Raw genomic sequence first — 23,942 nt, 5'->3', positions numbered from 1 at the left:
TATAAAGAGAGAACTAACCCTTGTAATTGGTCTATAATTCTCTCGAGTCTACTCCTAAGTTCCAAGCTTGTTCAATGTCTAAGAATGTTTTCGTGGTTATATGCTACATATCTTTATACTGGCACAATTTACCCAATCTGCCCCTGCCGAAGTCAATAACCCCACTTGAACCACTGCTAGGGAGAACAAAAGCACATAAACCTATGGATGTATACACATATATAGAGCTGTTTATAACTTGGTTTACAATTCTCAGCTCAACTCTACTCCCAACCAAGTTACATCGGTGAGTTCAACATCTAGAAGCTTTCCTGGGCTAAATGCTACACATGTTTATATTGATAATATGCCCATTCAGCCCCTGCCAAAGTCAATAACCCCACTTGAATCACTACTAGGAAGAATAACAACACATGAACCTATGGATACACAGATGCATTAAGAGAAACCTTTGGATATAGTTTTTTGCTAACATGGCATGAGCCTATAAATGCTTGTAAATAGGCTCTCCCTAATCTCAGATCTCTCATCTCACTTTTCTTTAATTTTCCCCCTTCTATTGCCTCCATGAGTTGTTTTCCTCTACGCCAAGACATCTCAGTGTCCTTACCCAAACACCCCTTTTCTTTATATTTGCAATAAACCATGTGCCTGCCCCTCCTTCTCATGGGTATAAAATCCGAGCATCTGATTGTGGGATTCATGTATTCCTCTTCTGCTCCTCCTCCATTTCATCAGTTTTCATCCTTCCTCTTACTTCCGTTGAAAATAAGGCGACCCTGTTAATATTAGCGTCTATAGAACCATAGAAAAAGAGGAAAAACTGAAGCGTTTTTTGAGGGTTTTGGTCCCCTTTCTCTCTCTCTATCAATACCCTTGTCCGTGAGATTTCTCTGGGTTTCTGTGCTGGGTTTGAGCTCCTTTGACTTGAATCGGTGCCCGGAGAGAAGTTAATTCTTGGATTTTTGTAGAACGCTTTGGTTGCCCCCGAACGAGTATCTGGTATCTGTTTTTCCCCTTTTAGTTTCGATATCGTCTCCATCTATATTTCTGTGCCTTTTAATGGTTTATTGGTTTGAGTTGCTTGCTGTTTTTCTCTTCGAATAGTTTGAATCGGTGCCCAGAGAAAGGATTGCTTTTTTCTTTTGTTTTTCTTTTTTTTTTCCCTGGGTAGCAAAGAATCTATTTAATCCTGTATCATACCTTTGTCATTTTAATAGATTGTGACTTGGATTCCATGGGTTTCACTGCTTATGGGTAGTATTTTTTTACTATTTTTGCAGGAATATTTATTTATTTTTCTTCTTTCATCTGTGATTGGTGATTCATCAGGCGGCGTTTGAGATAATTTTTTTCTGCTTTGTAGATATAAATCTTTTTGCATATTTCTGGGTTCGATATATATGGGCTGATTTTGGGCATTTCATGGGAGGTGTAGAGGATGATGAACCGCCCTCAAAACGTGTGAAATTGTCCTCTGGAGAACTGAGGAGCCCTTTGAAGGAATCGTCTCTAGCGGAGCCCCTTTCCGGCTCTTTCAGAGACTCAATGGCTCGACCTCTACCTTCCCAAGGGGATGAACAGATGGTTGGTTCTAAAGGACTTATTGAACGAGGGGAATTTGTTAGGATTATAACCAAGGCGTTGTATTCCTTGGGTTATGAGAGGAGTGGGGCTCTTCTGGAGGAAGAGTCAGGGATACCCTTGCACTCCTCCATGGTAAATTTGTTTAGGCAGCAGTTACTTGATGGAAGTTGGGATGAAAGTGTGGATACATTGCATAAAATTGGTCTTGCTGATGAAGGTATTGTGAAGTCTGCATCCTTCTTGATATTCGAGCAGAAGCTCTTTGAACTTCTGGATAAGAAAAAAGTAATGGATGCTTTGAAGACGTTGAGGATGGAGATTGCTCCTCTTGGGATTAACAAGGATCGAGTGCACGAGCTTTCTACTTGCATTGTGTCTCCTTCACAGTCTGTGTTACTTGGATGCCCCAGTCAAGAGGTTGTGAGTGCAAAATCACGGATGAAGCTTCTGGAGAAATTGCAGAAGTTGCTTCCTCCTACAGTTATGATACCAGAACGAAGGTTGGAGCATCTAATTGAGCAGGCTCTTAATGTGCAACGTGAATCTTGTGTTTTTCACAATTCCCTAGACAGTGTACTGTCACTATACTCAGATCATCAGTGTGGAAAAGACCAAATCCCTTCAAGAACCCTACAGGTAAGAGCTTATGTATCAAATGCAAATCTATTACATTTAATTTTCTTGGTTTCTTGGTGATGCATAACATTCCATCTTAGCCTATTTTTTCTCATTAGTTTTGGTTTGATTGGTTGTACATAATGCTACTCTAGCAACTTTTGGGGAATCCATAATTATAAGAGTTCGAATTTCCTCACAGAATCCTCTTCACACCCACCTCACTGCGTGTTGCAGCGACACATGGGGAACACTGTACTTGTATGTTTTCATTCATGGGGAGATGTTCCCAATGCACGGCTGCAACTGCTGTGAGGTGGGTGTGAGGAGGAAACCTGGATTCCAATTACAATGATTAAGATTGTCAAAATGACCCAAGTTTTTTGTATATAATAGTCAACACATTAGTGGACACTACTTAATTTCATTCAGCATGGTCAGAGATGAATATGTTTTCAACTTAATGCAGATTTGTAGTTGTTTCTCAATGAAAATATGTGAACATATTTCTGTTAGGTATTGTTTAAAAATTTATATTATGACAACTACAACTTTCTTGGTCAAGGATTGGCAACTTATTGAGTTAATTTTTCTGATCTTTATTATTTATCAGTTTCTTGGGTCCCTGTAAAATTTATAAATAGAATGGAAAAAAAATCCTTAGAGTAATAGGGCCATGGAAAAAAATTTATAAAATTTAAAAATTCTCCTTTGCCCCACCTAGCCATGCCAATCTTGATGGTTAACTGTTATTAGAGTAATAGGGCCATGTATTATGGGTCTTTAAATGTTTGTATATTGGCCGTTCATTCCCACATTTTCCTCCATGTAGACTTTTGCACAAAAGCTCAGCAAGATGTAAGGTGTTGTCTCATGGGATTGGAAGCACTTTAAAGGACCTTTTAGCATTGATTTGAACTGCTCAATTGATCTTATGATTCCAGTGTGATCCCAACTTTTTCCAACCTAATGTAATGTAATGGGAAGTGGGTCCTTTTTTCATTTGGCTAGATCTATGCGATTGACCAAGCAGTATTTGATATCATTTAATGAAAGAACAAATCAAATGTTACTCTTTTCTAGAGCACTGGGTCAGGAGAAGTTCAAGTTAGTAATGAAACTTTAGAATTTGCTTATTTTATCATAGACAATAGATCCTGATTGGCCATGGCTGGGCCCAAGGAGAAAGGGAATCAACAACAGGTGACAGTAGTTTTAGGAAGAACAAATTTCACGTGACAATACATTTTCACATTCAATGTGTATCAAGAACAAAGAAAAATTAAAAAATGAAAAGGAATGTGGGCCCCACCGCCACTGTGGCACTCTCCAAGGCACATGGCAGATGACCCTTCCTAACTGATCGTACATTCTTTTTTTGTCTCTCTTAAGTTGCAGTGTGATTTGCAAACATCATGGAGAGCAAAAAACAGTGCACATTTTGAAAATATGAAACATAATGAATGGTGTCTTCAACCCAATGGTCCTCGATCCAACCCGACTTACCTCATTTTTTTTTGTCCCAAATGGTGGCTCAACCAATTTTTGACCTGAGATACAAGTAGATGGGTTGGGTCAGAAATTGCCACCTCTACATCAATGTGGATCTATCTCTGCTGTCCTTGGAAAGCCACCAGGGACGTTTGCCCCCTTTTCAAAGTTAAATCAGGTACGGTCCTGACAACTAAGGTTGGTTTTTGGAGCAATTTGGGTTGGGAGTTAGTTGTCTATGTTCCAGATTTCAGACTGTATTTTCTATATAACAGTAGACTGCTTGTAATATTTTTGTTGCAGGTGAAAGCTCTTCATGTGAGGTTGTAATAAGTTTTCTTTTCTTATTATAAAAAAAATATTTCTAATCCTGCTGTAAAAATAAACCCAATCTCTGATATGTGGTATCTTTCTCATTAATAGGGCTGTTCTAGGGTTTTGGTTTTAAATCATGTCAATGGTGAGGTGCTGTACTTCATTATACCTGCAAAGATATCATTTTTCAGCTTAATGGGTGTGGTGGTAGAATGTGGTCATAGAACCTTCTAGGGTTTTTATTTCTTATTGTTCTCCAGAGTGCTAGATTTTTACATTCATCTTCCCTGCTCTATTTTAATGAATAAAAATAAAACCTCAACAGTACACATATCCTCATTCTTTCCTTATTATTTTTTGGAATGGGCCTACCTCAACAAAGACTATAGTCCTTTGCTGGGTGGTAGCTCTTAAAATTATCAATATTTGCGAGATATTCTAACATATGCTTACAACTAGCTGTATATCCCCTCCATCTTCTCCCTATGTGCTATGTTTAGCTCTCATTTGAACCTCAAGTGATGATTTGGATATTTTTGGATAGAACTTTCTCTCAGCTATATCATCAAAGACTTGACATCAGTTAGAGTGGCTCAGTTGCCTAACAGGAGATGGATTCAAAGAAGAATCGCCTGAATCCATTTTTGTGTGATCAACAATGGGAATTTATTAACAAGAAGAAAGGAAGAGGAATGCACAATGCAGGGGGCCAGGGACAAGTAAAACACCCCCACTGCTAAGAGGCTGACATGTCTCAGATGTACAGTATGTCTCATAGATGGAGATTGCCTCAGAGGCCCAGACTGTTCTATATTTTTAAGGCATCCCTTCAATGTTTGAAAGATCAGAGAAGACCATCATAAAACTGTTGGTCGTACTTTATGGGCTTTCTTTTAAATGGTTGATGTATTTATCTTGCTACTTAGATAAATATCCTATGTAGCCTTAGCCCTACTGTCTACATATTTTTTCATCAAAATGCTTTCGTACATCAACTGAGCCAGGGGACTTGTGCAAATTGTATTTTAAAGCATGAGGTGATAGCTTGTATGAGGTAAGTACAGCATCACAAAAAATAGCTCTGTTTACAGCCTTTTGATGATTCTCTCCATTACTTTCTTTTTCTTCTCTGTTTAAAGAATCTCAGAGGTCACTAACCAGAATAAAACTGATATCAGAAGGTTTATTAAAGGGAGAGAAACTGAAAGCAACCCGTCCTCCCCCAAGAAGAGAAAGAACATAGGCAATGGAGAGATATGCAAGAATAACAAAGGTCCAATAAACATGTAGATGGTTGATGCCCCAGCTAGGAAACAAGAAAAAAAGGAAAGCATTTTTCAGTCTAAAATGCTTGGTCTGCCAGTTTTCAGGTTCTCCTGAACTGCCCTCATGAAACTTTGTTTAGATTAACGTGCCTGTAGGGCTCGATATGACATGCTTTATTAAAATTGGTCAAGTGTCATGGAAGATCAGTTATTATTTGGAAATGGTAAATGCATCATTTATCTGAATTTGTCATTGTCATGGATTTTATTAAAATGCTGGAAGAATCACAAGTTGATTTTATTTTGTTGGATAACCTGTTCTACCATTGCAAAGTTGAGAAGGCATATGATTTCAGTCACAGAGTATAGTGCTAAAATGGAGCTTCTTCTGGGGTCTTGAGATGGTGTTAGTCTGAAGTGAAGTGGAAGAGGTAGAGGAGTTGGCAGGTGTCCTGAGGTGTGAGATTGAGCACTTTCATATCAAATATTTGGGCTTACCTCTAGGGGCAAGGTGTATCTTGAGTGCCATTTGGGATTCTGTGGTTGAACAAGAAGAGAAGAAGCTTTCATTGTGGAAAGTGAATTATTTGTTACAAGAAGGGATTGCGACTTCACTAATGGCAATTCTCCTTACTTACTATTTATCAACCCCTTTCACCATCCACAACCAAAAGATTGGAAAAGAAAATCCAGAGAGACTTTCTTTGGATGAGAACAAGATTCATCTATTGGATTGGTGCAAAATTTCCCTCCAAAAGAGGAAGGTAGGGAAGAGCGAGGAAGCTTGTGGAGGCACAGCTAATACTGTTGGACCACCACCCAAATAACCTCTTCCTGTGGCTGCTTAGCGGAAAGGGATTGAGAAGACTTATGACAGTTTCATGAGATGTATCAGATACAGAACTGGCAGTGGGGAAAGATTAAATTTTGGCTGGATTGTTGATCTGACAGAAGGCCTGTTTTGGAGTTATTCCTAACAACACTCTTTGCAATGGCTTGAAGACAAAGAGGCAGTGGTATCTCAATATCATGTAGATTGAGGGAGTTAGATGGTTTGATTCCAAAATTTTGTAGGACTTTTTTATGTTTGGCAATTGGAGGAAGCTGCTGATATACTCAGTAAACTGTAGAGTCAAAGCCCAAATAGGCAGGACTGACTGCAGAAGGTGGGTTTGGGAATGAAATGGTACTTTCCCTTGTCAGAAGTTTTGGAACACCCCAATTCCTTCCGAAGTGTCCTTTATGATATGGGTATTTTTAATATCATGTATTGTAATCTGGTATTCCATCCTTCAATAGATTATTTTACCTTTTTCATCATTTTTTTTTTGCAGTTTCTTCTTTTTTGAAGGATAACAAAAAAGATTCTCTCTTAACTCTATATATTATTTCAATTTCTGAGGCAATATGCTTTATATGAAGGTATAATCCCTTACAGTAAGGACATCTTGAAACCACACAGAAAATATGGTCTATCCAAGCCATCAAATTTCTTAGCCACCTAATGTAATCAAGAATGAGGATAAAAGGAACAGAGGGAGGTGGGTAAGATTCCTAATGTGGTCAGATGCTTTAAGGAGCAGAAAAATCGAAAAGCTTTCCACTCTTTGCTCGTCTGAGGGGGGGGGGGGGGGTATTTGGGGCAGGCATAAGAAGGCGAAGAAAGTTTAGAAAGCTCATAAGAGGAGATTGGTGAAGGATTCTAACCAAGATGCGGAAGTAATGGAGTCAGTGGATAAAGATCTGATTGGTACTAGGAAAAGGAATCTGGAAGCAGTGAAGGAAAGCATACAAGTCCTAGCAATGTATGGAATCAAAACAACTGCATGATAGTAGTCATGCTGCCTTATAGGAGTGTGGTTTCCATGTGGTGGGTTCTTCCAATAGAGAGTAGAGTCAAATTAAACTTTGATGGATGCTGCATGGGCAACCCCAGAACATCCAGCATTAGGTGCTTTTAGAGACCACAATGGGAATATCTTGGCATTATTCTCCAGGCTCATAGGGGAAGGAAACTCAATCAGGGCTGATTTAACAGCAGCACTGCCAGGTCTAAGAATGGCAAGGATGTTAAGGTTGAGGAATCTTGTGAGGATGGTTCAAAGGTGGTGGTGCAATGGATACAAAATAGAAAACAAGGCCCTTGGCAATATTTGAATTTTTTGAAGTTGTGAAACTTGGCAACTGAAATGAATGCAAATTTTACTTGGACATAAAAATTAGCAAATGTGCTATAGCTGATGCAATGGTTGGGCAAGGGGTATACAGGGCACAGATATTCTCGGATAATGTTATACAAAGTCATTTGTAGGGGGAGGAAATGCCTCTGTAGAGTGCTTGAGACTTTGATGTAGGACCAGCTCAGTTCTAGTCCTCAGAGAATGTTGAATGGTCTTCTTGGATCAGAATTTTATGGCTGTTGATGGTTGTAATTGATTCTTAAAGGAACAAAAGAGAAAATAGGGAGAGAAAGAAGAGACATTATACCTGGAAATCACTCACAGGGTGCCTTGAATCACTCTAGGGCATGGGAATCACTAACCATAGCTAGCATAAGCTGAAGAAAACTCAGTAAACTTCATTGCCTTTGTGTAAAACGTCCATACATATTTATAGACTCTAAACTCATAATAATCCTAGGAGTCAAACTGTTAGATTCATAATAGTTTTAGGAGTCAAACTGTTAGACTCAATACAACTAGTAGGACTCAAACTAAGCTGTCATATCCTATTTCAATTCAAAGAAGACTCAATAACTCTAATCCTACTTATGCAATGACTCTAAAATTTTAAATATAAACAAATTATAACTAGACAAACTAAACCCTATCATTGGACAAAAGTTGCAAAATGACAAAAATGCCCCTACTGTCCAAAAATACAGAAGTGTAGAAAATATATCATAATATTCCAAATTTGACTCTTCAGCTCTTTCATAATTCTCCCCCGGTTCAAAAAAACTCATCCTCGAGTTTTGAAGAACTTGAGGATGAAAAGTTGATATGCCCCAAATTACAAAAGGAGTAGGACTTCCCATAACTACATGCTTGGACTGTAGAGTAGAGGCTACATACAGAGCTAGAAAAGGTTCTTGAAAGAAATACATTTCTGAAACACTGTGTTCCATAACCATCTTTGTTAAATTATCAATACATTGGCTTCTTGAACACTTAAATCATCAACCTGCCATTGTGATGAATCTTCCCTTCACTTATCTAAAATCTCAACTACAACATTTGGAACTTTTCCTCATTCATCAAAAAAAAAAAACATTTGGAACTTTTCCTTCAATCTCTAGCTTAAGAATCACCATCTCTATGTGTTCCTGCTATCCTTGATTTTTCAACAATATCTAGGACTCCTTCCATTGTTGATGTTGGTGGAACTTGTGCTATGTCAGGTTGTAATTCTTGACTTGGTTCTAGTTGAACTTGAAAGGTAAAATCACTTACTTCCTTACCGTGATCTACTACAATCAGCACATTCTTATCTTGCACCTGAACTTCTTTAACTTGCTCCACTTCTATTTCTTCTTGATCATTAATCTCAAGCTGATCATGGGTGTTGGAAACTCCAACAATTTTTATTTTTGCTTGGCCTGCACCTTCTTGATTTTTAATATCTACAACTTCTATAGCTTGAATTTCTTCTTCTTTAGCTTCATCCTCAACTTCAACTTTGGGATAGGCATCAACATGCAATGAATCATCTACTTTCTTTTCAACTTTGTACCTTCTTCCCCTTGACTTCAAGTTCTTTGTTGTAACCTGTTGCTTCTTTTGCTCGAAATTAGTCAACTCCATATATAGATCATCATGGAAGTTTAGTGGGATGTACTTTTCTTCATTTCTTGCAAACACCTCTTCATCTCTGCCCATGTACTAATTGGATCATCGCCCTCTATTTTCTTGTCGTTGCTCAAGAGTTCTCCACCATACTTTTAGCATGACTCGTCAGCTTCATGCATGCAAATCTAATCCTTTATTTGTCAAACATATCATGCCAATTAAAATATTCTAGTTCAGCAACCCAATCAAAGAATGCTTGCTGATCATCATCTCCTTTGAAATATGGTATTTCCCTTTCTCTTCTAAGTTCTAACATGTTTGAAAACCTTACTCCCGAAGCCAACATTATTAAATCCGTTTTCTTTCACCATCTTCTCAAATAAGTCAACCAAAGAACCTTCATATGATTCAAAAACCCAATTATCACTGATTCTAGACTTGTAAGATTGTCTAGAAGATACCCTAGGCTTATAGAATCAGTCACTTTGTGAGAACATAGTGTAACTGAATAAACCATTAGCTCTGATACCAACTGATGTGGGACTATCTCAGTTCTAGTCCTTAGAGAATGTTGAATGGTCTTCTTGATCAGAGTTTTACGGCTGTCAATGGCTGTAATGGCTTCTTGAAGGAATAGGAGAGAAAAAAGGGAGACAAAGAAGAGAGAAAATATCTGAAATCAATCATAGGGTGCCTAGAATCACTCTAAGGCATGGGTATCATTCACCATAGCTAGCATAAGCCGAAGAAAACTCAATATAATTCATTGCCTTTGTGTAAAACATCCATACATATTTATAGACTCTAAACTCATAATTATCCTAGGAGTCAAACTGTTAGACTCATAATAGTCTTAGGAGTCAAATTATTAGACTCAGTACTCCTAGTAGGACTCAAGCCAAGTTGTCATATCCTATTTCAATTCAAAGAAGATTCAATAACTCTAATCCTACTTATGCAATGACTCTGAAATTTCAAACATAAACAAACTATACCTAGACAAATTAAACCCTATCATTGGACCCCACAGAAAATTGCAAAAGTGACAAAAATATCCTTGGTGTTCAATTAAGTCCAAATCCCAAGTACCATCATTATGCCATATCATGACCTGTTGTAAGGCCTTCTTTCTAGAATAAGTCTTCAAGGGTGCTGATCGATTCCTATCATACTTTCCTTGGGGATGCTTGACTTTCTGTACAGATTCTTTGTTTTTACATAATTAATAGATAATAGAATAAAATTCTTACAGATACCAATCAGGAAAAAAAGAAATCTGATTATTACTAGAAGGAAGTGCAATTTATGACTGTAGGGGGTTCTTATTTGTATTTGAGTTGGATAGAGGTTGCTGATTCTGAGTTGAGTATGTGATTTTTTCTGAGAGTAGAAGTTTGGAGCTGAAGATTGGGGTGATGAGGTTGTTATTTGATGCTGATATGAGATAACAGGAGTTTTTATTATTTTGGCATGGAGTGCTCTTGTTTTCAGGAGTGATAATATTTAGTTTTGATTTGTTCTAATTGTTGGTTGGGTTATTATTATTGTGCATGTTTCTTTCTCTTTCAAGTGATCTCTTATAACTTTCTCTTGTATTTCCTTTGTGTTTTCATCATCATCATCAGCTAAACCTTGTCCCAACTATATGGGGTTGACTACATGAATCTTGTTTTTCCATTCTGTTCTGTTCAGTGCCATATCTATTGTTAAATTTTGAGTTCTTAAACCATTTCTTACTACTTCAACTATGTCCCTTCAATATGTCCCTAGCTCTTCTAGCCCTTTCAACTTATAACAAGCTGGGCATCTCCTGCTGAAGGCTTCTTGAAGCTGAATTTTGATGATAGCAGTCAATGTAACCAAGGCCCTTCTGTGATGGGAGGGGTCTCGAGTGGTACTCTTTTTCTTGGGTCTTTTAGGAGTGGGAGACTCTACTAGAGTGGAATTATTAGCTTCCCTGCTAGGTGTACAGTTTGCAACTCAACTAGGTGTGGAACAGCTAATGGTTGAAGGGGACTCCCGACTCCAATGTGGTACTGAGCTAGTTGCAAAACCCAGTGTCTATAATGTGGTGCTTCAGGAATGAAGTAAAGAAGTTCAAGTTGCTGACAAGGAATATGTGTGTAAGAATACAATGGGTGGGGAGATCAGCAAATGCTTTGGCTGATTGTCTAGCTAAGCAAGGGGAGCTAGGGAACTTTTGTATTGGGCACAACTGTAGCTTGATTTTGTTCTCTACTTTGTTGGGAGAGGTTGCAACACGTGCTTCTCCAAGGGTTGCTTGCATTAGCTCAACTTTTTTGATCTAATAAAATAATTTATTTAGCAAAAAAAAGATCACTGCATACATTTTCTGTAGATGATCGTCTCTGTAAGTGAGCAAACCATCTCAGTTTACTCTCTTTCTCTCATTACCTATTGGAGCTCTCCTAGATTACTTCAAATAACTTCATATCTGACCCTGTCCTTTTTAGTTTTTCCGCTCATCCATCTCAACATTCATTTTTTGGTCATTTTGTTTCATGACTGCCCAACACTCTTCTCCATACAACATTGCTGGCCTTGCAACTGTATTATAGAAATTTTCTTTTAGACCCTGGATGCACCTCTCCATTTTGCCCATCCTTCTCTCTAATTTTATAGGCAACATTCTCCTCACTCTCTCCATTGTTGGATTATTGAATCAAGGTAATGGAAGAGGTCAGTTGAATTTTTTCTTGGTCTCCAATGCTAAGTTACCCTGATTTACACTCCTGTTATTATTAAAATTACATTGCATATATTCTGTTTGAGTCCCACTTATTCTAGAACATCTTGTTTCTAAGGTATTTGTTCATAAACCTAATTTTGCATTTAATCCTTCATTAATTTCATCAATTAATACTATTTCATCTGCAAACATGTACCACAAGTGTTTTAACATCAGTTGTTGCACTCTCATGCATACCCTTAATTTGGTCCACATATCTATTTGAAACTCCTTTCTTTTTCAAAACCCACTATCTTATCTCTAGGGACTCTATCATATGTTATCTCTAGGTCAATGGATACCATATGAAGATCTCTTGAATTTTATTTTCTATAAAAAGTGTAATCAAGATTCAAGAATAAATGAGTTGGCATCAAAACATGTAGCAGTTTGATGGGGGATCCCTCTTTGTATAACTTCTTCAATTTTATCCTTCAATTTTTAACATATTAGGAATAAGATGCCCATTCTTATTGAAAGATGGTTTCCACAGTTCAAATGCTCATTCTTATTGAAAGATGCCCATTCTTATTGAAAGATGGTTTCCACAATCACTTCAATATTTCTTTCTTTTCCTTCAAATACCCTCCTGTTCCTTTCCCACCAGAGGCCAGCACACTGCAAAAGGGATGCAGCTCCAAATGATTTCAGCTTTCTTGCTTCCTCTGAACTTTGGCCAAAGAGAAGATCTCTGCTGTTGAGGATGGGTGGAAAATGGGAATCCCAAATAGGAAGAAGTAGAATCTCCAGATGAAGTTTGCTAAATGGCAAGAGAAGAACAGGTGAAAAGCAGTTTCCTCTCCAGATTTGCACAAGTAGCAGTAGCTAGCCATACTGAAGCCTCTACTTTTCAGATGATTTGTTGTGAGAACACTGTCTAATGCAACCAGCCAAGCAAAAGCTTCAATTCTCGGGGGAGCTGGGTCCCAAAACAACTTCTAAGTGCTTTGAAACTGAGTCAAACTCATAGGTCCAATGACACTTTACTACCTCTAAAACTAACTTGATGTAAAGAAACCAAAAAGTGCTAAAAATAGTAAATCAAAATTTTACTATAAATAGAAAATATGGGACTCACTATAAATATTAAGTACAAAATTTCCATAAATTATAAATATATGGCAATATCCCTATTAAACCTGGCATATGCAAGGAAGGCTACACCTCAGAACATATCTATACAAAAAATTACAAAGCTGAGGGCTGCCAAAGTGAGGCTAGGCAATTGTGGGGTGCCTTATCACCTAGGTGCCTAGGTATCAAAATAATATTAAAACATAGAAAATCAACATATTCATGAGAAGAATACTCAAAAAAGAAAAGAAATTTCAGAAAATTTAGGGACTGGATCCCTGTTTTTATCCTAATAAAAGATGAAAAGAATGAGTGGAAGAAGATATAATGATTAAAATGAAGAATGTATTAATTGGACAAAATTTTAAATTCTTTCTTGCGTATTAGTTGATGGTTTGAAGTGAAGGTAAGACACTGCAGACCAACATTTGTGTTGATTGAACCCTAACAAATAAGAAAATAATAAAAAGAAACTAATATATAAACCTGCAAAAAGAATATTTTAGTTTAATAGTGTCTATTTTATAGCGCCATGTACAAAATAGGTAGGTATTAAATGAGGCGACTCTCTCCATGAGTGCCTTATCGCCTAGGTGTTGCCTTGACGACCACGATTATTCTGGCTTATAAAAGTCTATTACCCAATTTTTGGTCCCGACTATTTGGGGTCTTGAGAGGGGTGGACTGGATGTGGTCCTAACCTTTGGCATCTTTTTTTTGCACAAAGTGGTCGTTGCCAGACCTGAACCTACATTATCGTGCTAGACAGCCTGAGATATTACCATTACACCCAAGCCTCTACTATTCTGGTTTGTATGGTCAACTTATTCTCTTCAGCAACTATGAGACAGAAGGAGAAGGGGAAGAATAATCTGGAGATACACATAAAGGCTGCTATTGTTTGGACTATTTGGGAAGAAACAAATGCAAGAAATTCATCAAAAAAAATGCAAGAATTTTTAAAGAACAAAAAAGATATAGGGAAGCAGTGCTTGAATGTATCATGCAGTGTCTTAAAAGACGTGGGAGGCATATGCCTGGAGGCACACATCCAGGTGAGGTGCCCCAAAACTCCTTGAGGCGTATGCTAGAAGCGCTGACACCTCTGAGGTGTACGCTTTTTTTCACGAGGCGTCTATGGGTGTATGCTTCATGCGCCTCAAGCACATCTCATAAAAAGACAGAAGAAAAGAAAAAAAGGAAAGAAAAGGACTGTAAAAGAAAGGGAAGGGAAGAAAAGATAAGGAGAAAGAAAGTGGGCCAGTCGCCCCCCATATCCTCAGCCCCTTTTCAATCAGCCCAATTTTTCTTTTTTCTTTTGTGTTTGGGGGATAAAAATTTTTTATTAAAAATAAAGAAAAATGAGTTCCTCCTCCCCTTCCTCTTTCCTCATGACCTCATCCTCCTCCTCTTAAGGAGGCTTACACCTCCTTGTGTTCAGGAGCCTTACGCCTCTTATGTTCTGAACTATGCCTCATGCCTCTAGGTAGTGAAACGCCTTGCGTCACGCTTCCATGTTTTAAAACATTGGTATCAAGATAAGAGCAGTGTTTTGGATAAAATCTTTGGATTTCTGTGATCTCTTCTCATACCTTAAAACTGAGATCAATCAGTTTTCCATCATGTCATACTGCAGAACTGAGGTTAATCAGTTTTCCATCTTGTCAACAGATGAGTATCTCCTTGTACATTACTCTTGTAAATACTGTTTTAAGCAATAAAAAACTGTTACTGATACAAAAAAAGTGACAACAATTCAATCAGTCATTAACAAAATACCTGTTCTAAGGATAAAGAAGAGCCTAATGGAGTCACATTCAAATTTAAAATATGTTTTCAATCTCTACCAGATCTTTGATTGATAGAATCTCCTATGGGACCTATTGGAGCTAAGACAAATTTGTTAGAATGGACTCAAGTTCATGCCTTCATGGTTTTGTTGGAATAGGCTCAATACTATGGGCCTTGTATCAACTCAACAATTTATTTGGCTTATTGGAGAATATTTTCAAGCCCATGGAATTGAGTAGGGTTTACATGATGAATTTGTGAAAACCCAATAACTGGTCCATCTTGACAGCTACATGAAAGTCCATTGAGATCAATTAAAAGTATGGCTTGACTTCTCTTGCCAACTATTATATAAACCAGGTTGGTTTAGCCACTTCAGGTGCTAACCTGAAAACCATGTTAGGTACTTGTGTGTATTCTATCATCATTTCTTTTCTTGCTTTATTTTTTTCTACTTTTCCATTCAATTGGTTTTTTACTGAGAAAAGAGAAGAGGATTAGAGAAGCCTCTTTTAAAAGTGGTAAATTGTTAAGTTCTCTTCTAAGAAAAATTCTAATTTTCAAGATAACTTTTATCCATTATCACTGATGCCAAAGTGCTGACTATAGTAAATGAATAGTTAAATGATGGCCATACTGACTGCATCATTAACTAGCAGTTTGGGATTCACTATACAGTTGCATGGGATGACTGACTAATGGCTAGTCAGCCTAATCGACCTAGTCAACCACAATGGTAATTTTAAAGTTTTATAAGTTTATATTTATCTCCAGCTATTGAAAATAGTATTATATATGCCGTCATCATGTGCAAAGTTGTAGCTTTGAGCACTTTTGATGGAATACAAGTGTTGTTTGCCAAGGCAAAACTAGGTGACAGGGGAATACCTTGTTTCTTAGGTGCCTAGGCGGATTTTCTTTCTTTTTTAAATAAAAATCTGAATCCTAGGTAACTCACTAGGTTTCATAGAAGCGAACAATCATTTTTTACTAATAATTACCAAGTTTCTTCAAATATGTTATACATTTCATATCAAAACATTAAAAAAAAATCAACATATTCATGAGAAGGCACATGAGCAAGGCAGCCCTCTGTGGGAACCTAGGTGCCTGCGGCCCTGCTTAGGTTTCATCTTGATAACCATGGATGATGACTGCTTGTTTTTGCTTGGGCCACAAAGTTCTCTTTGTTTTTTTCCTTTAAATTCAATTTTATTTACTTTATTATATGTTTTAATATATGTATGTATGTATGTTCAATACTTTATTGTATGCATGTATGTACGAATGTTCAATACCGTATCTTCTATTGCATATATACATGATTATTTTGAATGTTGATGGTTCAAGATATTCTTTTATCATATCTCTGTCTGCATTCATACATACAATTTTCCTGATGGAGCAGGTATTGCAAGAACACCAAGATGAGGTCTGGTTTTTGCAGTTTTCACACAATGGGAAGTACTTAGCCTCATCAAGTAATGATCGTTCAGCAATCATATGGGAGGTAATGTTTGTCCATTTAGCTTTCTATTTATTTACCACTCTTCTGGTTAGATTGGAGTTTACTGTTTCTCTTTTGTTGATAGAATTGATTACATTTTAGTCCTGAAGTTTTGTGCAGTGATCATTCTATTTAGCTCTTTATTCTCCTCCTGGAGAAAGCAGGTTTGACTTGGAAATTGCCTCCAGGATAATAATTTTGAATAATTAGACTTTATAGTCTTTCAACTAATTCTGTGTAAATAACGAGCAAGAGATTGTGATGAAAGCCAAGGAAAGTTTTCTCCTTTATGTCGGTAGCTCAGTGTTTAGAAAACCGGACCAGACCAGCTGGTTGGACTGGTTGAACCGGACCAGTGACCCAGGCCACTGGCCAATTTAGCCATATGCCCAAAAACCAGATTGGGTAAAAAACCGGCCAAAACTGCTGATCTATCTGGTTGCACCTGAAAATCGGTGAACCAGGCCTGGTTTTAGAAAACCAGTCTTTTTTTTTGAATTTTTTTTTAGCTCAAATGTCAACTTCTAGAGGCCATAACTTTGTGCTCAGACCTCCGATTGCTCAGACATCCGATTTTGGGTGATATTTTTCTGATTTTGGGTAACTTTTCAAGCTCTACGTGTTCCCAAGGCATTGAAGACGCCTTGTCCCACTAAAATGGTGAAAAAACCCCTGTTTTGACCTCAAATCTTATATTAAAAATTGAAACTAAAGCTAAAAGAATATATGTTATGGAGGAATATAATTATATATATGATGTCATCACGGTTCAACCTCCGATTCGACCTCAGTTGAACCTCTGACCCATGAACCTCTCCCTTTTCTGGGTCAATGTCCAGTCTGGTTTCTGTAGCTGGTATGCTTTCAAAAAAGAAATTAAATTTAGTACTAAGACCTAAGAGATGTAAAAATTTTGTGCGACTTAAGTAGCTCCTGAGTTCTCGGGCTGAAAGGGAAAACATAGAAGAATGGCTATTATGGCTTTACTTTGTAGATAGATTTCCAAGGTTTGCTCTTTGCATTGTTTTATCCTTTTTTTTTTCTCTTTTTATGGGTTTGGTTGCAGTTGAAGAGCAGTCTGATAATGTGAAATATCATGGATCAATGTCTCATGTTCTTGGTACTAATATTCAATCTTTCAATTACTGCATCAAGTATATATTGAGGAGTATTCCCACTTAGTAGAATCTTTTCCTTTTTCCTTTGATCAATAATGATGACCAAGGAGGTATATCAAGAGTAGAAGGGGGGTAGCCCAGTGCATGAGGCTCCCTCTGATAATTTTTTTTTTCTTGTCATCAATTTTTGGAATGGAACAACTGCTCTTGTATACTGTTATTGTTCATGTGGTTTCACTCGTTTGCTGCCTGGTATCCTAAGAGAAGTAGCATTTCAGGTCAACGAGGATGGTGGAGTGTCCTTGAAACACAAATTAGAGGGCCACCAAAAGCCTGTTCTGACTGTGTCTTGGAGCCCTGATGACCAGCAACTCCTCACCTGTGGAATGGAAGAGGTTATCAAATGTTGGGATGTAAGCTCTGGTCAATGCCTCCGTATTTATGAAAAAGCCGGTCAAGGTTTGATATCTTGTGGATGGTCTCCAGATGGGAAATGGGTATTCTCTGGTATGACTGACAAGAGCATTTGTATGTGGGATTTGGATGGGAACGAGTTGGAATGCTGGAAGGGGCAGCGGATACTGAAGATTTCAGACATGGCCATTACAAATGATGGAAAGCAGATTATAACCATGTGCCGAGAAACTGTTATACTGCTACTTGACAGGGAGGCAAAAGTTGAGAGATTGATTGAAGAGTCTCAACCCATAACTTCGTTCTCATTATCGAGAGATAGTAAGTTCTTGCTGGTTAATCTTCTAAACCAGGAAATTCATCTTTGGAGCATTGAAGGTGATCCGAAGCTCATTGCTAAGTACAAAGGCCATAAGCGCACCAGATTTGTTATTAGGTCTTGCCTTGGTGGATTTAACCAAACTTTTATTGCTAGTGGGAGTGAGGATTCACAGGTATGGTTTCTTTTCCTTTATTTATCACTATGACTATATGAAGAATGCTGGTACACTGACACACTTGGAAAGAATCTTCCTACGTGTTCCATGTTGCAAACATGTCCAGATGAGGTATGTTTAATAGTTCAGGATGGACCGATGTTTTTTTGCTGAAAAGTAAACATCTAAATATTACCAAGTACCAACAGCCTCAACTGGATGGTCCCAACAAGAGTGTATTTAATTGTTTCTCCTTTAACTGCACAAATAAGGGCATCACTCAGTTTGATATATGTGCACAAAAGTTCCTATTTCCTAATTGGGGTAAAGTAGGGAACTTGGTCTTATCTATTTCTGCCATGTGGAGAGATCCTCTGGCTGATTCAGACACACCAAGGGGTGAACATTCAGTTTATTTGCTTAAAAACCGAACTGAATAGATAAAAAATTTTAAAACCAAATTAAAAAATAAAAACCAATCCGAAACCAAATTATAGAAAACCGAAAGAACCGAAACCGAAATGTTCAGTTCGGTTTTCGATTATTTCAGTTAAAATTTAAAACTGAATTTTAATAATGTATATACTATATTTTATATATATATAACATATAATATATATTATATATTAATATAATATGTAATATATTATTTATATAATATATATTATATTATATTACATATTTTATATTATTTGGTTAATTTGGTTAACCAAATTTCTAGTTATAAAAATCGAAAGGGAAAACCTGAAACTGAAGAGAGGAATAAACTCCTTTTGAGCACCAAATTAAGTTGCAATGTGGAAATTCCTACCTGTTTGGAGAAGCTTACTGAACAACCCTACTAGCAAATTCTCTCTCTCTTAACAATTAAAAAAGAATCCGTTTCCCTCCTCTCCCTCTCTCTCTCTCTCTATGTATTTATGATGAGAGGAGTTGTGTTTAGATGCGATAAATAAAATATGTTTGATAAGTGAAATTATGTACTCATAGAATAGGTTTTCTGTACTCTTTCAAATTTCTACAATGACTTTTTGTGAGTCTCAATACTAATAATTATGTGCCTTGGATATGTTAGACATGGACCGTTGGACAGCCTATCATACTCTTTTATTGTGGATGAATTCTATCCCTATCCAGATGTTTGACTTGATCCATGTTCATAACCATTGATATCCTACTATTTGAAACAAGAATTTTTTTTAGTCTGAAAGGTATTCTATTGAACAGCTATAATATTCAATTTTCTCAATATTTGGCACAGTAGGCTTCCAAATTGGCACTTTTTCCATTTATCTTTTTAAGAGTAACATAAACGGAATGCCAAAACAGGATTCATGTTACTGATCCCATGTATTTGGGATAAGGCTTGGATGATGATGATGATGATAAACATTTATTGATTAAAAAAAATGAGAAATAAGTATGAAGCACAGATGCCCAAATTGATATCCAGAACCCTGTGGCAAGTGGGACCTGTTGAAGTGCTACATGCTTGTACAGCCTATTTCATATTAAATGTTATCATTTAAATGTATTTGAGATTTCTGTATAAAAGCTCTGTTCATTATAAATGATTACCTAGTTTGGGACTAAGGTTGTTTAGATCTGCATTTCATCAGCGAAGTCAAACAAGTATTCAAATATTTGCAATTGAGTGAATAGACCAATACATTTTGACAATCCGATATGATGAGAATGACTCACACAATTGGACTGTACATGTCTGTGTATACAAAAAAGGACTGTTGTCTATTTCCTTGGTACTTTTAGTGGTTCTTCATTGTACAATGCTGAGTAGGTTTCTCGACTGAACAGTTTTGGTCATAATCATGTATTTCTTTGCAATAGTGGTTGATATGCTTCTATTTTCAGGTCTATATATGGCACAGGGGGACTGCAGAACTTCTGGAGGTTTTACCTGGGCATTCTGGAACTGTTAATTGTGTGAGCTGGAATCCAGCGGACCCCCACATGTTGGCTTCTGCGAGTGATGACCGCACAATTCGTATATGGGGTTTAAACAGGGTCAACCTAAAGCGCAAGGACATTCACTCACACAGCAATGGTGTCGTTCACCATTGCAATGGTGGAATTTAAAACATTAAAAGAAACATTCTGTTATCAGATTGTTAATTTTCTTTCCTTCAATGTGTTGTAAATTCTTGTCTTTTCTGTCCTGGCATTCGTAGCAAACAAGCATGTTATTATGCGGCTTGCTATCTGCCAATAAACCATGTACTGATAACAATTTTTTCTTTTCAAATTTGCTCAATTTATTTCTCTAATTGAAGCAGCCTTGCCCACTGATGGTTTTAGAAAATGGTCTAACGTCTAACTCGTGGGAGACAATGAGTGTTTGATTGAAAAATAGTGACAATGAACATGACAAGACTAACAGCAATTAAAAACATATAATTAAACGTTCAAGAGAAAAGAACCAGCAAGTGGAAGACACCACACCCACGCTCTAATCCATTCATTGCAATGGCCATTTTTTTTTGCCAATTTTAACTGTTTGCTCAGTTATTGTCATGGTTTTCAAACTATGGTTGACCTGGATGGTTGGACTATTTGGCCCGGAAACCGTCCAGGTTATCAGTTCCATTTCACCCCTGACCTGTCCTTTTGTCAAAAACTGTTGATTTAGTCGATATCTACTGACTTGGGTGGTTGAACCGTTGACCTATTTGACCTGGATAATGGTTTTTGGCCATTTTTTGTTTAATTATCTTTTTTATTTTTTAAGTTGCAACATGCCATTTTATTTTGCCTTTTACTAGATAAGATAATTAATTAATAAAACATTTGATAAGGCTATAGAATTATCAAAATAAGAAAAAAAAATCAAGCTACAATATTCTTCCCAACTTCAGCTTAAAAGACAACAATAATTCTATAGCCGCCATGGCGACCCGAAGAATAGCTCAAGCGATTCCAACTACTGATCCAATATAAACTATTTAGGTGAATCTGGATCACCTGCCAATAAAACACGTTCCAACCCTCTACCAATGTAATCTTATACCACATATCTCATACATGGCGGGTCTCACTTTTATAGTGGGTCTCAGTCTCACTCAGTCTCATAGTGAGACGTGTGATGTTAGATGAAGTTGATAGAGGGTTGGAATGTTTCTTTTGATATACAAGGGTTGGAACATATTTTATTGGCAGAAAATCTCAACTCCATTTAGGTCAATGTTTAAGACCTCTTGCCAAAAATGTATTTGATACTTTGGACCTTACTTTCCAGAAATTCATATACTTCAGGTTCTTCAGGCTTCTTCAAAAGGTATTGTTCATCTGGTTATGAAGTATTAACATTTCGTGTCCGTGAGGGTTCCGATTACTTCTTGTAGCAGATTCATCTACATTAACTTTAAAAACTCTAACGACTAGGGGTTCTCACGGATCAGTTAATCAAATCATGAGCTAATTTTTGAAACTGAACCGGTGCCACCAGTTTTTGAACAACCTATAACTGAAACCGGGTCGAAATCAACCAGTTAATTGATTGATTGGCTTGTTTTTGACTGGTTTGGTTCGTCAATTTCTTGGTTTTTTATGTTTTAAATATATATTATAAAAATAAATATTATATATATATAATATTATATTATAACCATTGATTTTTCTTAGGTTAACTAAAAGCCGCTTCAACTCAGTTAATTGAATTTTTCGGTTTGCCTTTCTTGGTTTGGTTCGTCATGTTTTTCAGTTTCTTAATATATATATATATATATATATATATATATATATATATGAGAGAGAGAGAGAGAATCCTTCCTCTCTCATCTTCTATGAAAACCTAATAAGACCCACAAGGTTAAAAGTATCATAGGCACAAGTTATATCAAAAAGGTAATTATAAGAGACTTTTTCAGATACGTGGATATATTAGCAAATCAAAATAGATCTTAAAAAAATATATTGATAGTAATAAATATGAAAATTATATAATTATAAATACGTTACTTATATATAAAAACATATTTTAATGGATTATAAATTGAGGTGGAACTGATGAGGGGTAATGTGGCCCGACTTGTTAGCATGTGGTCACATGGAACAACCTGATGACTAGGTGACAATTCAGCATTTTCAAACACCTCAGCAGGCCAGATCAGCTCGGGTACCTTGGGCACCTCGTCCAAGATCAAGGCATGAGCAGCTTGTGTTGACCCAACCTTCAGAGGTGCCACGCAACCCACTTCTAGAAGCTAGCTAGCTGTCTCCGACCTTTTCGGGATCATGCCCTTATCCTTATCTCGCCCAGATCGAACAGACTCGATAAGACTTATCAGTTCACACGAAGTCCATCTTTGGGTGTGAAATGGACTTTGGGTAATGCGGGCCGGGGATCTCGGATTTGTTTTGTGAGGCCTACGGAAGCTCGCCTATATGACGGCTTCACCTCCAACTTTATAAGGTATGCACAATATTAGCTCTCTAGCTCTCTTGCTTACAAAGCTTTTCAGCTCGCATCTCTTTGCTAACTTAAGCATTGGAGTGCCCACACCGGGTAAGCCACCCCGTGTCCTCTGATCCTGTTCTCTTGCAGTTTGACTGGCCACTTAAGCAGACCAACGTCCGAGCTACCATCCAGGTAGGAGCAACCAGATCGTGCACCATCAATTGGCACTGTCTGTGGGAACCAACAACGAAAAGCCAAGTTCTCACCTTCTTTCTTTACTCATATTCAATGGCCTCTTCAAGCAACACCAACGTCAACAACAACGAGATACTAGTCACAGAGGGGCAAGAGTAGCCTGCATTGAACCCAAAGGTCCCCTCTGTCACAATAGGACAATTCACAGTGCCCTTGACTCTCCCTCGAGTGGAAACCATGCCGAACCCAGACTTCCCACTGCCCCAAGTAAACACATTGTCGCCTTAGTGAAGCCCCTCTCCCCACGGTAGAGCCATCAGCGGTTCCCATGGGGATTGGTGCGCGATAGTTCTATGAGCTCATGTAATATGTTTGTAGCATGAACCTCCAGATGTGGGCATGGGAGGATAGGCTCAACGCTTTCATGCCACCATAGCAGCCGCAATGTCCATCGCTACCCCGACCAATTGTGATGCATCAACAACAGAATAATCAACAAAACAACCAGTAGAACAACCACCAGCCACATAACTATCATTAGCAGCAGAGCCATCAGAACAACCATAACTGCCGTTCTCCCCACGGTAGAGCCATCAGTGGTTCCCGTAGGGATTGATGCGCGATAGTTCTATGAGCTCATGTAATATGTTTGTAGCATGAACCTCCAGATGCGGGCATGGGAGGATAGGCTCGACGCTTTCATGCCACCATAGCAGCCGCAATGTCCATCGCTACCCCGACCAATTGTGATCCATCAACAACAGAATAATCAACAAAACAACCACCAGCCACATAACTATCATCAGCAGCAGAGCCATCAGAACAACCATAACCGCCGTTAGTAGAACGACTAGAATCACCATCACCAGAATGACCAATAGCTTGGCGTGAGAAATTGGGACCCGGTTCCAAACCCATCTTATCATCTCGACAACTGGAACCAGGACCCTATGGAGGAAAACACCAAGGTCGCGACACTGACTAATATAGAGGCAAACAACACAACCGAGGTATTGAAGAAGAGACACCGCAGACGCGCATGTCGTGACACCGGAAAGAGTAGCATTGCCCCCACTAACACTATGGAGATCGAGAAGGAGAAGAAAGGTGAGGTCAGCTCAGCTGCTGTGCAGCCGACCTCAC

General features: G+C 37.8%; 1 protein-coding gene across 3 annotated transcripts; it reads left to right on the top strand.

The window, feature by feature from the left end:
- The first annotated feature begins 408 nt into the window (after positions 1-408).
- Positions 409-20,475, top strand: LOC104596834 (transducin family protein / WD-40 repeat family protein). 3 transcript variants are annotated; one of them, XM_010258151.3, is made up of 5 exons: positions 409-1,002; positions 1,284-2,223; positions 16,084-16,185; positions 17,579-18,208; positions 20,063-20,475. In XM_010258151.3, exons 2-5 carry the CDS (start codon positions 1,426-1,428, stop codon positions 20,285-20,287), a joined length of 1,755 nt encoding a protein of 584 aa, XP_010256453.1. In that variant the 5' UTR covers positions 409-1,002; positions 1,284-1,425; the 3' UTR covers positions 20,288-20,475. The 3 variants fall into 3 exon arrangements, with proteins under 3 accessions (XP_010256453.1, XP_010256452.1, XP_010256454.1); XM_010258150.3 differs by having other exon boundaries at positions 520-1,002; positions 1,367-2,223; XM_010258152.3 differs by having other exon boundaries at positions 703-1,002; positions 1,439-2,223.
- Positions 20,476-23,942: the final 3,467 nt, after the last annotated feature.

The sequence above is a fragment of the Nelumbo nucifera genome, chromosome 5 (assembly GCF_055504915.1).
Source record: "Nelumbo nucifera cultivar China Antique chromosome 5, China Antique-T2T, whole genome shotgun sequence".
NCBI classification, from domain to species: Eukaryota; Viridiplantae; Streptophyta; class Magnoliopsida; order Proteales; family Nelumbonaceae; genus Nelumbo; species Nelumbo nucifera.
This window is presented reverse-complemented; position numbering and strand designations above follow the sequence as displayed.